Genomic DNA, 20,461 nt, shown 5'->3' with positions numbered 1-20,461 from the left:
GAAAAAACGGAATACGATAAAAGTTGAACATACAACTTATCATGAGAGTTCAATCTGAAAGATGTGTACCAATAATGGGTAGTGAGAATAACATAGATTCCTTTCTGGCCTTTGCCACAGACAGTTCTTCTGGACTGAAAAAGCATTCAGATGTAAGCCTCCAGCCCTAGGGTTGGCTGATAAAATTTGTAACCAGTGGTTCAGAGTACTATGGCTCTGTGTAGCCTGAGTGGGAGTAACAGTTAAAAGTATCTGTGTGCTGCAGAAAAACAGTATTTCCTTACAGCAAAATGGAATTGCTCATTTCTCACTTCAAATTTTTATCACATATGTTTTCTTTTAATTATTCATGCCCTTTTCTTAATATTTCACTTTGCTTGGGCTTCCTGTACTTGTTCAGTGGCAAGTATATCTAAGGAATTTATAAAATCATTTGTCATGTTTAATTATAAAAGTATAGAGGAGGTGCACGTGCCTCTGAATTAATAGTGTGTTATAAACACTATCTTAGAAAATACAAACCTGGTATGTGTTATGGTCTTTGGGGAAAATAACTTGTGATAAACTGGGTTTCCTTGTCAGATGATACCCTTTTGTGGGCTATTTTAAAGCTAATCTGGTATACAGCTTTCGGAGTGCTGTTCACTGTTTAAGGATCGTTCCTAATCTTTCTGTCATGAATAGGTGAACAGAAAAGACTGTATTAGCAGCCTGTAACTCTAAAATATCATTTCATATGAACTGTCCTGCTCCAAGGACCTTTGAAAGCCATGTTTTAAAATGAAGAGGTCTAGTTGAGGATGAAGACACAGCAGGTCACGGCACTAGTGTGTATCAGCTGAGCTGTGTAACCTCACGGGCACCACTTCAGACTGAGCCATCGTCAAATGCTTCGAGGCCCATAACTCCGTAAAGGACCTGACATTTCATTATCACATAGCCCACTTGCAACAATTCTTTAGGTACTTGTGTGCTCCTTGTGTTGTCTTCAAGCTCTATTACTGTATTTATAAAATTCTTGTTTGGACTGAAGTGTTGTACTCAGTAAACTCCTGTTAATAGCATAATAGGTGGGGTGATTCAGAGTGCTGTAATGTTGGAAAATCACATATTACAGGACTTGATGTCACATTCAGTAAGTGGAAGTAAGTCAACATTAATCCAATGTCCCAAACCGATACTAAAACCTAGGAAGGTGTCCTCGGTCTGTGCTGGCTGTGACATATAAGCATAAATAGCGTTCACACTTTCATCAGCATAAAGCTTGATGTTACCTACAGAGGTGTAGTAGATGTTTTACTTACTGTGACAAAAAGAGATATGGATTCTGAATTCCAGTTATGCCACTCTTCTAGGGTGATTTTCAGTTTCTGTACTTCCTTTGACTTCTGTAAAATAGAGAAAAGGAGAAGATTTTTACATCTCTAGAAGAAACTACCTATGTAAGAGATAAGTGGTAAAATACCAGTTAATAGCAGTAAATAATATTTCTGTGGTCTTCAGAAACAAGCCAAGAGCATTTCATTTTAAGTAGTGTCTGCAGTGCTTTAACCACATACTAATTTGGTTAATCCCCTCCGTGGTTTCAGTTGAGGTGGTGTTTTTCTCCACTTCCTTTCCTCAATACTTGATTCTGCTCATCTGAGCTATGAAATAGCTGCTGTATTTCATCTTGGAAGTGGCTTTATTTCAGGGATAGCAGAAATTAATCCTGTTTACCCCCATTCTGCAGAGTAAGAGATCATACAGCAAAAATTAAAACCATATACTAATTTTTCCCTTTCGTTCACATGGAAGTTGGATTTATCCTGATTCCTTGCCATAAGGATGGAGTTGTATTGTTTGTTGCAGGCCTATAGGCCAGCATGTCTCACTAGCAATATACTCACAGTAATGAGCTGGTTACAGATCTGTATTAACGCATAGCAACAGTTTCAGAATTAGATGTTGGTCGTTAGTGTTCTTCGAAAGAAGAAAACTGCACAGCCCTTTGGCTGCAGACTTCTCAGCGGCTTGTGTATTAGTCACTTTAACTCTGCGTGCCCGTACTAACAGAGAAGTCATGGTTAAGCGCGGTAGAATGCCTCAAGTGACTTCAGCAGCAGTATGCAGAACGTCTGACCTCTTTGCTATTTCCTGGTGTCCAAACTCTGGAAAGGCAGATGAGTCTCAGCTCACAGTTATTTTCAGCTTCCGCTAATAACAAACTCATTCCCGCCTTGTTTGACAGAGTCCATGGATTGGCCATGTTTTTTCTAACCAGCTAATAACACTTTTTCTTCTTTATTGAACTGAAACAGACTTAGAGGATGGAGCAAGAAGCGGCAAGAGAAGAAGAGGAGAAGAAAGAAGGCTTGATTGAGTTTTATGATTCCTTCAAGGATATGTTTGAATTCTTCTGTAAGAACACCACGATCCATGGCACCATCCGCCTTGTATGCTCAGACAGCAATAGGATGAAAACAGCTTTTTGGACTCTGCTTTTACTTGCCAGCTTTGGCATGTTATACTGGCAATTTGCACTTATGTTCAGCCAGTACTGGGCCTACCCTGTTGTCCTGACCATGTCAATGCATTCAGAGCCCAAGATGTTTCCAGCAATTACCATCTGCAACCTGGACCCATACAGGTAACCTGTGCTTTGGCCGTAGTCATGGTTTTACAGTCGCAAGGGTTCAGAAAGGGTCAGCAACCTCATGACTGCAACCTAGAGCAGGCTGAAGGTGGAGGGAGGTGCCTTACAGAGGAGGAAAGGGACTATTGCTATTTCCAAACTAGTTTTAAGATAGGATCTTGTTGGGAATTGTGCAACAGCATGTAGCAGTTTATTTCATGCACTGAGTCAGGATAGAGGGAACTCTGCCTTGTGACTTGGTTTGAGCTGCTAAGCGATTTTGTGCTCTGATAAAAACAGTCTTTCCCTGAAAAACATGGCTACTGTGTGTATTCATTCATAAGTAAATTGCCCATCTCTGGAGTGATGCCTGCTACAGCAGATTCCACTTGGGGTTTTGTACCGTAGAATGGTTTTAAGGAAACAATATTTTTGTGGAAGTCCGTGTGGCTCTGCTTGTCAAACAAGGCTCACACAGTAGTGGCAACTTACTGAGATGTTGTTAATTACATAGTAAAGGAATTATGTAATTTCCTCAGAATAATTATCTAATTGGGTGACAGGAAGGCCAGTTTGTGCAGCTGGTGTCGCACAGCTGCAAGTTCTAAAGTTTTCAGTGGAGGATGCAGCAACTGGAAATTCAGCTACTGGAGCTCTTGATAAGTTATTGAAGCTCGTTATGCAAAGCATAGGCACTGTAAATGCTGGCTTTTCTCACATAGACATCAAGGCCTGCAGAGACCAGGAGACTGTCCTTTCCATAGATACTCTGAGGGTACATAAAATAAAGTGCCTTTGTCTAGTGGAAAGGTGACTCTTCACAAATAGCTCATATTTCTGTTCCTTGCAGATTTGAACTGGTTAGCAAGCATTTGGTTCAACTGGATCACATGGCAGAGGAATCTATTGCCTTTTTGTACGGCATCAAAACATCAGCCAGGTTATCACACACGAATGAGAAAAACATCCACGTAAAAGACCTGTCAAGCATGGGAAATCTCAGCAGGTCTAACTTCAAGCTGAGCCAAAACTTCTCACTCTTGAGAATGTCTGACCACAATAACAGGTCAGGGAAGAAGCACTCCAGCGTGGGCTTCAGGCTGGTAAGCATCTGCCCTCTTTGGGAATTTAACCCGGCTACAGCGAGGTCTGGCTGCTTTCTAAGGGACGGGGACAGAGGGGCAGGACAGGGGCCCATCCCACAGTACCTGAGCAAGCGAGCCTGGAAAGCTCACAGATGGGGACCAGGTCCAACCAAGAGTCCAGTTCATCAGGCAAGTTCATGGCAATGACAGGTCCAAGCCCAGGCCATGAAGATAGATTGACAGGGTACACGGTGAGGCAGGAGCACAGCGGCAGCCTAGCTGGAAAGTAGCAACACTACAGCACAGCCCCAAGAGGGGCAAAGGGCCCCGAGCTGAGCTTAAATGAGGGTAGGGAGTGGGTGTAGAGACGCCAGGTGAGACTAGTCAGGGCCCTTAAGCTTATCAGTGCACTCAGAGCCTTGACAAAGATCTCACAAGGTGCATTCAAAAAAAAAGAAGGAAAAAATAGATAGTTTCAGCTCTGTGTAATGATAGCTTGGGGGATGTTTCAGGACCATCCGTCTCTGCTTCTAATAGTTTATGCTGATGTCCAGGTTCCTTGGGAGAAGGAAGGACAGGTTGGTGGGCATTCTCTACAACCCATGAATCATGAAAAACCATGAATCAAGTGAAACAACAGCAACATCAATGGTCTCAGAGAGCCCACCCACCTGCAAAGTCCTGGTAGTGACAAATTCAGTGGAGAATGGCAGCAGTGGGCTGTGGGAATCACTGTACCCCTGTCTAAAAATACACAACACGTCTACACTTAGCAGGTGAGCCTGGAAATGACAGAAATAACGTGAGGATTCCCTCAGTGTCTAAATGCTGTGGTAGTGAGGGCACTAGAAGTGTTGCAGATAAAACAAAAGATAGCAATAACAAATCAAGAGGGTGAATACGACAAATGTGTACCTGTGACTTTGGAGAATAATGCCAATGATTCAGATTCTTCATATAAAAAAGGAGGGTTAGCACAGAGTTAAGAGCAGAAGCTATGAGAGAGATTTCTCTGGCTTGACAGGCCAGGAATTTTTGTCTTGATTATTATCATCCTGCCCTATCCTGAAGTCCTTCATCAGCACACTTTCACCAGAATCTGTGGGTGTTCACCTGTCTAAGGCCTGAGTAAGAACAAAGAAAGCGTCTCAGGACTTGGTTCATGATTCATGGGTTGTAGAGAATTCCCACCAGCCCTGTCCTTCCTTCTCCCAAGGTACCTGAGCTTGCTTGTCTGCTCGCTTCTCCTGCCTTTTTTGCCTTGCACTCATTCCCCTGAGGTGAAGTAGCACATTTAATTCAGCTTCAAGGACAGAAGGTGCTTAGCACGTAACAAGATGACCTCCAGATTTCCCTTCCAACCTCTGCCATTTCATGACTCTGTGATAACTAAAATGGTCAAAGACTTCCTTTCCTGGAAAAATAAAGGTTCCCCTTGTCCCTGTATCTAGTATGGCCTGTACCCCCTGATCTCTGTTACCCGTAGGCTGTCATGTCCTGGCTGTGCTGAATGGCTCCCTCTCTTCTTCCAGTGCAATGCCACAGGTGGGAATTGCTTCTACAAGACCTATGCATCTGGGATGGATGCAATTCTTGAATGGTACAGGTTTCACTACATGAATATCATGTCCCAGCTACCAGTTATAATCAACATTTCTGATCATGAGGAGCAAATAGAAGATATGGTCTACTCCTGTCAGTATGATGGGGAGCCCTGCAGACCCAGGTATGTCACTTCGTGAGATGCTGATTGTGATTTCAGCAGAACTCAAGGACTTGTGAGACTGAGCCTACGCTTTCAGGCAGTGCAGGCACTGCACCTGGTGACATTCTGCCAGGCTTAGCTCTTGCTGGAGACATGACTGAAAGAAAGAAGAGTCTTTCATGATCAGAGCATGGGGATAGGAACCTAGAAATCAGCATTCTGCCATGACGTACCTCTATGGCTGTGAGTTAGTGTCTTAGGGTGTCAAAGAAGCTAAGAGAAATTCATCAGGAATTGAACCCTGGCTGGTACAAAGATGCAATAGATTGTTGAATGGTAAATGATGAATGTCTGTCTGCATGGGAGGATAGGAGCAGGAATCCCCAGATTTCCAATGGAGGAAACATTGCTGTAGCAATGAAAAGTGGGGAGAGAAGAGGAAGAAGGCTCTCATGACTCTACTGTAGCACTTGGCCCCTGAGTACACAGATTGTTCTCAACTATTATGCCAAGAGGACTCTGTTAATGCCAAAAGGGTCAGATGGTCTTTCTGCACCCTTTTGTCTGTAGAGGCAAAGAAGTGAGCCTGCTGCACATGCTAAAGGCAAAAGAAGGCACCTTATTTTTCCTGCATGCCTACCGTCTCCACTGTTGGAAGCTATTCCAAATACAGCTGACATACACCACACAAGACAACGCTGTGCTTCAGGTGCACATCAGCTATTGGCTGGCCTACTTCTTTTCAGTCAATCACTTGAACAAGTTGACACTCATCTATGACACAGAATAAGCAGAAGCACTTTTCTGAGCACATCCAGCAAAGAGGAGAGGGGTCTACAAAGTTTGTTGTAGATAATTTTACAAGATAAGGTCTTGCCTTATCTTTTCTGGAGGCAGTTGACTCTTACATTCTTCTGCACTTAGTGTTTCTGATGCTTTCATGTAATACATCTTCAGCTGTGCCCTTGTTGGTGAGCATCGTCACTTTTGTATGTGTGTTCATCCAACTCTTCTTAAGAACTTGTATAAACTGGTGAAATGTGGAGGCTGACTCGTCCAGGGAAGTTCAGTGTGACCATAATAAATGGTATAATTTTAAGAAAACAAGGAAAGAGTAAATCTATTTCTCCTATTGATTAGAGCACAGAAATGATGCTTCTCCTATTAATTAGAGCACAAAACTTCAACCTGCCAGATTGTTGGAACTAGCAGGGAAAAATATAGTCTACTTGGTGGAAGGAAGGGCAAGTCAGAACACTGAATTTGACTCTTGTGTTTGCCACTCTGGCTGTAACCTTGGGTGAGCAGTGAATCCCTGTGCAACTGATTTTTCCCTTATCTCCTGTGGGTTAACAACTCTTCCCCATAAGCACTGCTGTATACACACACAAAGTATAAACAGAGGTAAAGGTATTGCTACATTCATAATTAAAACCCATCAAAATCTTTCTTTATTTCAGTGACTACGTTCACTTTCACCACCCAGTCTTTGGAAGCTGCTATACTTTTAACAGCAAGGGAACAGACCCTTTTTGGACAGCTACAAAACCAGGAATTCCTTACGGTATGTTATTTGGCAAAGGGTGTAAAGAAAAGCTAAAGCTAATCTAATTTGGCTACGGATTAAATATATATCTTCTGTACGTGACTTGATGACATATAACCCTCTCTTCTAGTCTGGTGGCACAAATTATATGCTGTATTTGCTTGCTTCACTAGCCACATGTATGTGATAGCCATAATAGCCATATCTTAACTTACAGCAAGCAGAATATTATTGTGGTTTTCAAGCAGAATATTATTACTGTTTTGGAACAGACCAGTATAGTTGTTACATGACCACTCACTGGGTCTCTAAGGAAAAAGAACGGCTATTCTTGTTGGAGCAAGTTCAGAGGCAGGCCAGGAAGATGATCAGAGGGCTGGAGCACGTCTTCTATGATGAAAGGCTGCAAGAATTGGGCATGTTCAGCCTGGAGAAGGGAAGGCTCCGGGGAGACCTTATAGCTCCTTCCAGTACCTGAAGGGGCTACAAGGAAGCTGGGGGGGACTTTTTACAAGAGCCTGTAGTGACAGGACAAGGGGTAACGGGTTTAAATTGAAAGGGGGGGGGGGTTAGATTAGATATTAGGAAGGAATTCTTCCCAGAGAGGGTGAGGAGGCACTGGGACAGGGTGCCCAGAGAAGCTGTGGATGCCCCATCCCTGGAAGTGTCCAAGGCCAGGCTGGATGAGGCTTGGAGCAACCTGTTCTAGTGGAAGGTGTCCCTGCCCATGGCAGGGGGTTGGAACTAGATAATCTTTAAGGGCCCTTCCAACCCAAACCATCCTGTGATTCTATGATTCTAAGACACCAATTTGATCAGTGCCGAAAATTCATGATATGGTGGTGTTCCTATTTTGGCCCAAAATAAGTTGTTATATGCTTCGCTTTTATTTGGTTGACAGGACTTTCCCTTATCCTGAAAGCAGAGCAGAAGGATCACATCCCACTCTTGTCTACTGTAGCAGGTGTGAAAGTGATGATACACAACCACAATCAGACACCATTCCTCGAGCATGAAGGCTTTGACATCAGACCAGGCATTGCAACTACCATAGGCATTCAGCAGGTTGGTCACTTGCTCAAGAGCATTGTTTCTTTGCCTTCTGATTGCAGAAAGCTGTGAGGAGCTGAACACTGTGACTGACTCATACACAGACCTGACTTCTTCACTCTGCATGTACATGTGTGCAAGCCCCTTTTCTCTCTTCACTGCGCTTGGGTTCCCACCTGTAAAACAAAACTGTTCCAGAGGTGCAAGTGGCCTTTTGGTCCTCAGTACACTGGGGCCTGGTTTGTTTTACACTGAGGCTCTTACACCTCTTAGATCTTGTTCCAGCTCTACACAGCGGGCTACACATATACATTAGGGTGAGAACAAACATTCAGAAATTATTTCATTATTTTGACATGATCAGTTACTGCTTGTCAGCTGAACCAGGGACTGACCATGTGGCCTCCTACCTGTACCCTGTTGCTATGTATGTTTTATTAGCCAGGTATAGCTTCATGTAGTACTACACTTCCCGTCCTTTGTGATGCTCATCCAGTTACGTTTAGATGGTGATGGCTGGGCCCGATTAAAGCTCCTAATCACTCAGGCCTCTTTTCTGTGTCCACAGGATGAAGTGAATCGCCTGGGTGGCAATTATGGGAAATGCACGACTAATGGGAATGATGTGAACGTTAAACTCCTGTACAACAACTCCTACACCCTGCAGGTATCGTCAGAGTGGCTGGCTGAGGTCCCAGCTTGTTCGGAGTGGATGAATAGCAAACAAGTCATACCTCACTCTGCAGAGAGCTTTTACAAATCAGCACGTTCATTGCTGGAGATAACAGTGTGATTCATGCCCTTCTGAAAAGCAGCTCTCAAACAGGGTGTTACAACTTGGAATGTGTTTTACTGAGTGGGGCATGCTCTGTCACAGACACTGGGGCTCTTCCCTCCTGGTAACACAAGGGAGATAGACAGTGAGCCAGTAGACAGCCGGACTGTTCTAGTATGACATTCTTGGGCCTTCACTTTTGTAAGTACTTGCCCCTGGCTCTAGATGCTTGGGCTGTTTAACTGGGGTGTTGCTGGAGCTGGGGAAAATTCTATCTCACTGAGTTCAATATTGTTTTCAGAGGTAAAACCAAGGAATGAAAAGTGAAAATCTTTGCATCGTCACACTTCTTGTGGCTGGTGTCTCTTTGCAGCAGCAGAATCTGTACGTTGTCTCCTAGCAGTTGCGTGCTGCAGACTGAAGGTTTGGGCACTTGAGAATTTCTGGCTTATTCAATCTTTCATGCCTTCTTTATTTTCCAGGCTTGTTTGCACTCCTGCTTCCAGCACATAATGGTTCGAAAATGTGGCTGTGGATATTACTACTACCCGCTGCCTCCCGGTGCTGAATACTGTAACTACAACAAGCAGCCTGCGTGGGGTAAGAGCGAAAGGCTCCTGTCTTGTCCTTGCTGGAAGGGAACACCTTCCTACACCAGTCACAGGTTACACGACTCCTTAGATTGCTGCCCTTCTACTTTGTGCTGATTTCCTGCTTAAACTATTCCCTCACGTCACTGAATCCAGCCAGGTGGCAGACACCTTTCCATGGTTTTGCATGGATACCAAGTTAGGTCATGAAAGACCTTGATGCTATTAAGCATCCCTTTATGAAGGACATTAATACAGAGCCAAGCTCTTTCTTGTTACCAATATCAGTGGCTGTGCTGGTGTAAGACAAACCTTGGGATAAATTCTCTTGGTTTTCTGGTTGGCCTATCCTCCGCAAATCCTTACAGGTGATTAGCTTGGCCATCGGGCCCCATTCCAAAGTGAGAGTGAGGAAAAACCAGGTCTCTGTGAGAAAGTGCTACATGCTTGATGCTTGGGAAGGCCAAGTGCAGGCAGAGGCTTTGGTAGTCTTTCATTTGGTAGCTTTCCATTTCCTGAATGTGTTCTTCCCATTTCTTTCACCAGGTCACTGCTTTTACCAGCTGTACCAGAGGCTCAGAAATCATCACCTGAATTGTTTTGACCAGTGCCCCAAGCCTTGCCGGTAGGTCACAAACGTAGAGCACAATAAATTCCAGTTCGCAAAGGAAAACTACACCAGGGGAAATGTAGGCAACTGAGTGGAAAAATTTATGGACCAACTGGCTGACTGAATTTTGTCCTATTCTGAACCAGAGATTTCGGTTTGATGTTTGAACCTCAGTACTGAGGAAGGAAAAAGATGACAGCATTACAGAAATTAAGAACTTTGTGTGTGCATGACAGCAAAGAAGGGAAAATGTTTTAATCACACTGAAATTTTTTATCAAACCCAAACCAAATTGTCTGTGTCATTTTTCAATCTGTATTACTTTTCTTGGTTCACATTTTTTAAATTGTCGGTGAATTTCAAAATGGAAAGTTATTATTTCAAAGCAAAATATTAAATATTTTGGGTTTGAATACATCAAAGTACAGTTGTCGGGATTTTGAAACCATTTCAGTGTTCCTCCTGACCTGAAGAGCTTTCAGGCAAGCTCTGGTTTTATTGTCTAAGCTGACTTACAAAGCTTTTTCCGAAGTTCTCAAGAGCTGCGCCCAGAACTTCTGCTTTGGGAAAGTAGCTAGCATTGTTAAACTCCTCCATGTATTGACTTTTAAATGCCAAGTGTCATAGTGATCATAATCTCCATTTTTATCTTATCAGGGAATCACTGTACAAGGTGTCTGCTGGGACAGCTAAATGGCCATCCGCAAAATCTCAGGTAGTCCATACAGACAACTGCTATGTTTAGAGGGGACACTGTATTTACTGTGGCTGTTGGAACATTAAAGTTTAGGGCAAAAACAATGAATTAGGCAGCAGCAGCAACGGAAGTGGCAATTAAAGCAAACTGATCCAAAACCTGGGCGCAAGGGAATGACCTTGTAGTTAAGGTGCCAGAATAAAATGCTAGAGAGGAACATTCAATTCCAGTTCTAATCCAAACCTCCTCGTGACCTTAAGCAAGTCACCTCACTGCCTTATTTCCCACCTACAAAACGGTGTTAATGACTTTCTGCTTCCAGTGCGTGTTGTGGTGTAACAACTCACTTGTTACTGTTTGTGAGGTGCTGCAGGGCTGCAATGGAAACTCTGTGAGTCAGTAGATGACCTCTTGCCATTTCTCACATTCTAATGTTAAATCAGCATTCAGGCTGCATGACCAGGTAATTAATTCATGTCAAACAGGCGATAAATGGATGTAAATATAACCAATACATTTTAAAAGAGGAAATTATTCAGTGGGTTTGTCATTAAAGGCAGAGTTTAAGAACCAGAACTATTCAAACCTAAAATATCAGTGTGTATTTCCTTACTATTCTGGCAAATATAACTATCACTATATGTCATAAACCGATCAACTACATCCTTTTTTATTATTTGCAATAGCCATTTTATTGCTTATGAAATCTGCATTTACAAAATATTAAACGTACCGAAACCCAGAAGACCAGTAACATACGTGTACTCTGCTGCAGGACTGGGTCCGCCAAGCTCTAAGGCATCAGAATGGATATAACTCTACCAGCAACAGGTAAGTCACTGCAAGAAGGTGCTCGTTAAAGCAATGGGTTAACCCGTCAGCCCTGCAGAATTTGTAGGTGTTAGGCTGGAAAAGGAGGACAAGAGAAGAAGGTACAGGGTCACCCGATACACTTCCCAGCTTTCCCCACAACACTGTAAGATGGTCACTTCCGTAACCCTTTTCCAAGCTCATGTTAAACACCCCCAAGAAGAAAGCTTGAGTGGTGAACCCTCTTGCCTAGCAGTCAGCATGTGAAATCGAGACCGGAATGCCAGCAGTGCCTTCCACCCAGCGAATGACATCCCACTCTTGCTAACTGCTCCCTTTCTCCAACACAGGAAGGATATTGCCAAGGTGACAATCTTCTACCAGCAACTGAACTACCAGTCTGTGAACGAGTCTCCTTTACTCTCAGTAGGTTGCACTACATGGTCTCAAAAGTTACCTGTCATTAGTTATGATGTGCTCTGAGTGGTTGGAGGATTGTTTACAGCCCCCAAGATGGGATGGGATTATTCTTCTTAAGGAAAAGGCTTGAAAATTTCACATTTTACATGGTCAGACAAATTTACTGCCCACATGGCAAGTAGCTAACTGACCTGCTGGCAATGTGCAATAATTCCGCGTTCCCAGAGCTCTGCTGTGTTTGATAAACACAACCCTTTGGTTGTCTCCACAGGAGAATCTGCTGCTGTCCAGCATGGGAAGCCAATGGAGTCTCTGGTTTGGATCCTCAGTGTTGTCTGTAGTTGAAATGTTTGAGCTGCTTATAGATACACTGGTCTTGTCTCTCCTCTTCTGCTACCAAAGGTTCAGGTCCAAGAAGACATTGAAAGTAGCTCACACTCCTACCATCCCCAGTGTGAGCCTGAGCCTAGAAAACTACCGAGTTGTGCAAGAAACAGCTGGAAAAGGTGATGATTCTGTTCATACTCACCCTTCTGGAGTGACTATTGCCATGGAGAACAGTGGGCTGCATCTTCACCCACTCTCCAGCAAGGTGGAAATGCCAGAGCTTTGCCCAGATGTGGTGCTTAATGGATTTAGACACACGAAGGACAGCTCTTTGGAAGGGGAACTTCGTAGCTAAGGCTGTGTTTGTGTGCACAGAGGCGTGTTCAGGTGCTGTCAGAAAGGTTGCAAGCAGAAATGTTCTGGATCCGCAGCCTGTGAGCACCTAAAAACCGCACTGCTGAGCTTGACCATCCTCCTCCAGCTGTTACAAGTTCATTATTAAGCCACCCGTGTGTCCTGGATTCAGGCATCGTGCAATGATCTTCCGTTGCTAATGAGTCTCTGGGGAGGGGAGGACTGTACTACTCCCTGGGACCGTGTCGAGTCCTCATAAAAGCCTGTTCATAGCTTTTAACTTCCAAACCCTTGTGAGGAAACCAGCCTGTGGCTTCAGACAGGCCCATCTACATTTCACAAATGCGCTCCAGAGAAAAGTTAGCCGGGCTGTTAGTGGGAAAACTCCCAATGGAGGCTGAGTGTGTGCTCCCATCAGCCAGCGTTGGCTGGAGGATGACAGAGCATGTAACAGGAGGTGGCTCTGATTCCAGCTTTGCTCCTGAGACACCTCTCCGTCCTTAACCTAGTGCTGTCGTGTTTTGAGGACAAGGCACAGAATGCTGCTGCTGAGATGCTTTTAGACTTAACCCAGATTATTTCAAATGAGACCCACTATCTCAGAAGAAAATTAAGAGAAGAAATGGGGTTGATAACTTTTCTGTGTCATAGGTGAAGCATCTGATTTGTTTGGAAAATTAAAACAATGCTGCGTTTTTGTTGCAGTCCGTTTATAAATGGTTTAATGTTAATATTTGACAGTAATTTATGTGTACATAACATAACACATTTATTTTTGATGATGATGTTTGCACAGGAGCATTTTACTCATAATCGTGTTTATGACTTTCTGTAGAAAACAAGAATTGACAAGAAACCAATGAGCTTTGTTTTGTAACCTTTTTTAAATAATAAAATGCTCTGAATACAGACTATTGCTGGGGATTAGTTTGACTTTGTTTAGCCTTTGACCCATATCTGGCTTTGTTACTGCCTAATTGTTACTTCTAAATGCTGGCTCTGGAAAAGTCTTACTCGAAATGCCCAGAGCTTACCTGCGGAAGCCTAAATGCCCAGGGCCAAACCTTGAAATGAGGTTTGGTTCCAGACACAGAGGTGGGTTCCTCGCAGCCCTCAGTTCGCTGCTGGCTGACATCATTGGAAGCCAAACACTTCTGAAAGTCTCACTTTTTTTTTGCTTGAGAATCTTTTAACAGCCTGGACATCCTCCCTGCAGCACTTCCCAAGGGATCTGAAGGCCTGTCCCTGCTCCTAGAGCGGGGTACACCGAGCCCAGATGAATTGGGCTGCCATACACCAGCCGGGTTACAATGAACAGGATCATGTGGGCTCCATCGCAGAGGGTGCTTGAGGCTTTTCTCTGGGAAAAAGAGAAATTTTCCTTTGCACTGGGAAATACCACTTCTCCGCCCACCTGCAAGAGTGATTTTATGCAATACTGTAGTCTGAGGGACCCTGCTGAGAAAGGACACCACGAAGAATAAAAACCACTAAGGACAAGAAGGAGAGAAAAGGCGCTAGACTTCTGCGCAGAACATCTGGGCATGTGCTGGGAATGCAGAACTCAAGCGGGAACTGAGGGATTACAATGCCTTAGGTACACACACGCCTGTACGTCTGCACGGACATACACTTCACTCTCAAAAGAAAGACCCTCTCAGGACTCCCAGGCTTGTTACCACTGGGACTAAATGGGAAGGCTAAAGGTTAGCTGAAAGGAATTTGATGAAAGAATCCTTATACTGACCCCAGTGCACACACAAAAAAACGACTGCAGAATTCTGCATCACTAAATGTCATTTCTAGGAGGGGCCAGTCTGGGGACAGAGGAGTGCAGGATCAAGGATCAAGTGGCAATGCCTTGTCTCGTGGTCAGATTTGGATTCAGAGGGATGTGGCAATGCAGGACAGGGATCTGTTAGCAGGGGTGTGTGCTTCGCTCTGCACATGTGCAGACCCAGAAGAGCAAGGGGTGTTGCAAGCCAGGAGGGAGATGCTTTGGCAGTGTGGTATGCGAGTGGGCAGGGAATGCCTATTGGTCGTTTGAAGGCAGAAGACTGGAAGAATAAAAGGGTTTGGGGTTCACTATGGGAGAGGGACAGGGGGAAAATTCACTTCCCACCAGCTTGTACCACCTTTAGTAGAATAAAAGAATGGTTTCTAAGCTAATCGAAGCATAAGTAATAAGTATTCAGTTTGAAGGTAGCTTAGAGCAATCTTCTGTGAGGGTGTGGACTAATTTTCAGCTTAGTAGCTGCCTCTTTATTACAGAACATTCCCATAGTCTGCTGTAGTTGGGAAATCAGCCATATAAACTCTTCATGAGGTTCATACCTCAGTGCCTGTGATATCATCACTGAAATATCTGTCCTATTTGGAGCTCCTTACACCTGACCTGTGCACTTCCAGTGTGGGGCAAACATTGAGGCACAAATGGGAGTCACTTCATAACTCAGAATCACACAGCAACGCCATAGCAAGGTATAAATCCAGAGTCCCAGCTCTCTACTCCAGCGGCCAGGTTCCTGTTCTTCCCTGATGGAAAGCTTCTGTGGCAGCCGCCACAGAAATCAAAGCTGAGCAGCTGGAAACGCAGCAGGTTGATTCAAGTCCCTTTCCTGCTGCAAGCTGCATGGCAAGCTCTTCTGTCAGCGTGCCCAGAACGCTGCCAGCAGCCCAAGGAGCAGCTGGCCATCATCCTGCACCACTGCCCAGCTCAGGGCAGGGAGCCCAGCCCCTTCTCGGAGCGCACATCCCACCGCGCAGCTCCACGCTCACCCCGGAGCATCTCGCCTTGGGTCCCTGTGTCTGTGACAGCCTGTGACAGCCTCCTTCCGTTGTCTGCTCAGGGACGTGTTTGGAGGCTTGTCTCTTAGGAGAAACATCCTGTCAGAAGGGCTGAGATGTCTATTAAGCTGCCACGTAGCCAGTGTGTTTCATTAATAGCATTAATGACATTAGAGCATGTCTTAATCAGATAAAACATAAGGACTACCCAGAGAGTGAGAATCCTGTGTCTGGAGAAAAGTTCATTTAGCTTCCTCTTTTCAAGCCATAAGACTGTGCCAGATCAATTTTGAGTTTTGAACCTTCTCATACTAACCATCTTCACTGGCTTGTAAAGATCTACCATCACAAGAATGAGGAAATGTGTGTGAATTGACAAAAAAAAATAATCCTCGCTTTATTCTCAGGTCATAGATGCTGTTCGCACGTAAGATTTATTCACTCCCACCTTTTCAAAAAAATACATTTCTTCTGCCATAAGATATATTACATTTCAGCACGTCATAGTTTATATACATCATCCTGACAAGGCGCTTCGCTACGTCACGGTGCCTATACCTGTATAGTCCACACATAACCTTTTATTATTTTTGGTAACTAGGACATAAAATAATGAAACTGAGAAAAATAATACTGAAAGCTGTGCCTTACCGAAGAGTACAACTCTCCTAACAGTGGCTGCACGACTAGCAGGAGATAGGGAGCCCCTGGGGGAAAGAGCTAGGTTCTGTTTCCAGTGCTGCTCCTGGTGTCTCCGCAGAACTGGTATGGTACTCCCGGTCCCTGCGAAACCAAATGTCTCAAAACACACAGTGGCAGCGGCAGCGGAAGAGGCGAGTTACACAGCAGCACTGATTTTAGGGGCGGGCACTGTTGCAGTATCATCAGTGCTAGTGCTTGCGTACACCCAGAAAGGGAGATTTTTCCCAGAAAGGGAGATTTTTCCCAGAAACAGCAATGTAGAAAGGGAGAATGGGAAAAGCAGTGTAGAAATATTGAGCTAAAACGTCAGCTCAACTCATTTTAAACCGCATTCAAGTACTGCAAGGCACGGGACCTAAGCCTACACTCCGAATGCATACCTATTCTGGAATTACCCCTGGAACGCCGTCTCCCATCTTCCTGGTCCAGGCACAAAAGCAGGCACCAGGGAAAGCAAGGTTTCTAGCAGAAGCATGTCTGAACCGAGAACATCTTTTTCCCAGCAGCTGAGCTCAGGTTGCCTGTTCCAGCTGCTCAGGCGTGTCTGCCGCCGGCGCTCACGGAGCTCGGGCAGCCCAGAGCTCGACCCTCCAGCAGAAGGGCTCGGCACAGGGAGGGAGGGGGCTATCTGCAGGAGTGGCTGAAATGTAGGCTCCTCCGTTTGAGTTTCTCCGGGTTGTTCGAAGCCATGTGAGAGAACTCCCGGAAGATGTCCAGGTAGGTAGCATCTCCTGCAAAAATACACAGGAAGAGGAATTAATCCCAGTATTTTTGCTTTGCCTTGTTTTGATCATTTCCCACCCACGGCGCTCATGGTGCATTTTCACTCGCAAGGCACGACTTCCATCTGGGTGTAGGAGAGGGCTCCACGTGTGAGAGAAAGAGCTCAGCTCTTGAGCCTTGCACGGCCTCAGGGGGGTTAGTCTGGGCTTTCCATCTTTGTTAATACAAACAGGCTTATTCATGAGCTTGCACATGCCAACATGCTCTCAGGACTCTTGCATCAGATTTGGGATAATTTCTCCTTTTTAATATTGTTGGTACTTTTTTCCAAAGCCTAAGAGACAGCAGAGATGCTTTTAACACCCAAAGGAGAGAGCCGAGCGCTCTGAAATGCAAAGGTCTTTCGTTGTGCCTCCTGTGCAACAGCAGAACTTCCCGCAGTCAGAATCACGGGGTTTGGTTCGCTGGAGACAGCGTTCAGCCAGCGGCAGAGACAAAGTGATTCACCAGTTGTCTGGCTTCCCTGCTGGCAGCCAGACTTTTCAGAGGTTGTTATGGCAGGTGCAACATCAGTCCACCTGTACTGGAACAAAACCACAACCTGTTGAAGGGCATTATCAGATAATAACAGTTCTGACAGCTGAGTCAAGGCCCTGCTCAAACCACAGGTGAAGGCAAAGGGTTCAGGTGTCCCAGCAGTGGTTCCATGACAGAATCTCCTTTGGCGCAGGAACAGTTTCAGACTTATGCTGCAATTTTAGAGATAATTAGGCACCCGCATCCCATTGATGATATCTCTGCTTGTACGTTTGCTGCTTGATGTTCTAGGGCAAATTTTGCCACGGACTGGTCTGCTGAGCCCATTTTTACCTGGTGATGAACCCATGTAGCCACAGGGGAAAAGATAAGGGAAAGATCCCAGGTATTCACGACAGGGTGCAGCTACCTTTAGTCTTTCACACAGAGCTCCTGTGCCCTTTGACAGAAGACGTCCTGGAGAGTCACTGAGGGGGTAGATCCACCGGTGCTAGGAGCTGCATAGCTCCAAGGCACATCAGCTAGGACAAGGACAAGAGGAAACGGCCTCAAGTTGTTCCAGAGGAGGTTTAGACTGGATATGAGGAAAACTTTCTTCATGGAAAGGGCTGTCAGGCATTGGATCGGGATGCCCAGGGAGGTGGTTGAGTCACCACCCCTGGAGGTATTTTAGAGCCATGTGGACAAAGTGCTTAGGGACTTGGTTTAGTGGTGGGCTTGGCAGTGTCAGGTTAACGGTTGGACTTGATGATCTTAAACGTGTTTTCCAACCAAAAGGATTCAATGCTTCTATGATCTGTCAACATTGGTGCAGTGCTGAGGGAAAAGCTCAAAAACCTGGTTCCCCAAAGCCAAGTCATTAGCAGGATGCAGAGTAACTTCATTTTGCCTCACAAACTAGGCTGGAGAGAGTAGTCTGAGTGTATCCAGCCGGCTGAGAGTGGCCAGAGATGGTTTGCAGCTTCCCCTCACGCCTGGCAGAGCTCCCTACCTTGGAGGCAGCCTCCAAGAAGCATTCCTCCAGCTGCTCCTTCACTGCAAGCTCGAAGGACAGGTCCCTCTGCGATCATGGTACCTGTTTCTACCCCAGCTCATGGGTGAGCACACTGGGGTGTGAGAACTCTCTCTTTTCAGTGTATGAAAGCGTCCAGGCCAAAAGGTCTTGAGAATGAGAGTCTTCATCATTATCCCCATGCAACGTAAACCTCGTTGTCAGGCAGGCTTTAACCAGGATCTGCTGATTTTCAGGCACAGCAATGCTCAGGAATGTATGGTTTTGTACCTGCCACAAAACCAACCTGACCTACCTGTTAACTCCTGATTATAGTCACTTGAGCCCCTCCTTAACTGGTGGGACTCAGCCTGTTTCCACTGCCCCTGCCAGCACTGTCCCATGCATTATATCCCAAAGTGACAGTGACTTCTGCTTTGCAGCCCGTTAGGCCACTGTCCCCTCCCACCCATGACCCACACTGCCTCTCATTCTCCATGTGCATCACCCCAGCTTCCTAGTGTTTCCACCGCCACCTTTTCCTCCCCAGCTTCCCTAAATAAAACGTACTCCCTTTCAGGGAGAAGAAAAAACTCCACACCCTCACACGCCTACGCACTACACAGAAAACAGGTAGCTTTTCTGAGGGCAATAAAGCCTCGTCTCTCCACGGTTTATCTGGTTTATCCAGAATGAGCCTGGTGTTGAACTCCTGAGCAGACCTGCCAGCAACGGGTAAGCCAGTGCTGAACCAGCTGAGCCCTGGTGTAGGGACCAGGCAGCAGCCACTACTTCTCCTCTTTGATCCTGGCTTTGTTTTGACCCCCCGTGGGATGGTGTCGAAGTGGCACTCTTGGGCAGTGGGACAGAGAATGGCTATTACCTTCTGCCAGCAGCCTGACCATGGTGGTAAGACGAAGAGTACAGCCTTGTTCAGTAAGATCACTAATCCTCCTGCGCACCGGTAAAATACCTTCTCTGGCAACACTCAGCTGCAACTCCAATTACAAGAATCCCACTGTTGTGGTGAAGTACTAGTCCTGGATTTTTCAAGGTATTTAAGCATTTAATCCTCATTAACAAGAAACAGTCTTTTGGAGATCTGGGTTTCTGTAATCACATTTCAGCCTTCAGCGTAGTTATCCCTGGGAGGTCGGGTGACACTACAGTCTCCAGGAAATGCAAAGGTAGCAAACTAAAGGGGTGGCAGTGGGAGTCAGCAAGAGGGTGGGGAGTGAGCGACGTGTTTGCCAAGCTCTGTCCTTATAAATTTACCATGAGACCATGCAGTTCTCCTTCCATAAACGCCTTAAATGACCGTAATGCTCCTGATTTCAAAGTATCCTTCCTATTTAACTCCTTCACCGAGGTCATGAGCCTACCTGGAATCATCAATAGGCATCTGTTTGTCCCTCCAAGGGAAAACAGAGATTATTGCACAATTCCGTTTTTCTGCATGTGTTTTCCATGCTAAGTATGACAGAAATCACGAGGCCAGGCCAGTCTTTCTTTTCTTCTTCTTCTTCCTTTATTTTTCTGCCACAGACACACAGCACAAGCGAAACCAACGGAGGAAGGATTGCGCTGTGATATGTGGGAAATGGTGCTCCACGGGCGGAAGACTGGTGTTTTCACCTAGTGCAAGGTCTCCTCGGAGAGGACAGCCACCAGCAGAGCTCGTAACATATCAAGCATTAACTGATTCAGGTGCTCTGAAGAAACATGAATGGGTGGGGTGGGGGTGACCTGAGCCTGTCACCTTTACCCCAGCCTTCTTCCAAAGCACCCTGAAATCACATTATCACAAGACAGCGTCACAGAAACCCAAACAAAAATGCAGAGCATTTATGTGGCGTTCCAATCTATTCACTGCCATAAAATCCAAGCTGCGGGTTGCAGAGAAGGAAAACAGGTTAAAAGAGAATGGTTTAATACAGGCAACAAAGCAAGAAACCCTAAATAAATCAATGAAGCCAAAGAAGGAGGAGGGAAGTAGTTTATCTAGATTTTTATTAACAGTATTTCAAGAGACAATAGAAGAGAAGGGAGGGGGAAAAAAAGGCAGACACCACAGCAACAGTTTTTAAATTGTACAAAGGTAATAACATACAGAATATCTGGTTCCATAGTTACAGTCA

The 20,461-nt window shown here is 45.2% G+C and overlaps 2 protein-coding genes across 2 annotated transcripts in view; one reads left to right on the top strand and one right to left on the bottom strand.

The window, feature by feature from the left end:
* Positions 1–2,309: 2,309 nt before the first annotated feature.
* On the top strand, positions 2,310–12,584 carry LOC104514590 (amiloride-sensitive sodium channel subunit alpha-like). Its single transcript, XM_010158322.1, has 12 exons — positions 2,310–2,629; positions 3,465–3,717; positions 5,232–5,425; positions 6,865–6,968; positions 7,852–8,015; positions 8,569–8,667; positions 9,258–9,375; positions 9,912–9,990; positions 10,633–10,690; positions 11,448–11,503; positions 11,833–11,908; positions 12,174–12,584. Exons 1-12 carry the CDS (start codon positions 2,310–2,312, stop codon positions 12,582–12,584), a joined length of 1,932 nt encoding a protein of 643 aa, XP_010156624.1.
* A 4,112-nt stretch (positions 12,585–16,696) lies between these two features.
* ACAP3 (ArfGAP with coiled-coil, ankyrin repeat and PH domains 3) overlaps positions 16,697–20,461 on the bottom strand; it is a gene marked incomplete at its 5' end in the record, with an annotated part of 54,011 nt that continues 50,246 nt past the window's right edge. Inside the window, one exon of the mRNA XM_010158321.1 lies at positions 16,697–16,803. Coding sequence (XP_010156623.1) covers positions 16,697–16,803 — 107 coding nt within the window. The remainder of the gene's footprint in view (positions 16,804–20,461) is intronic.

Source organism: Eurypyga helias, unplaced genomic scaffold (genome assembly GCF_000690775.1).
Source record: "Eurypyga helias isolate BGI_N326 unplaced genomic scaffold, ASM69077v1 scaffold10009, whole genome shotgun sequence".
NCBI classification, from domain to species: Eukaryota; Metazoa; Chordata; class Aves; order Eurypygiformes; family Eurypygidae; genus Eurypyga; species Eurypyga helias.
The sequence above is the reverse complement of the archived record's forward strand: the minus strand, read 5'-3'. Positions and strand labels throughout refer to the sequence as shown.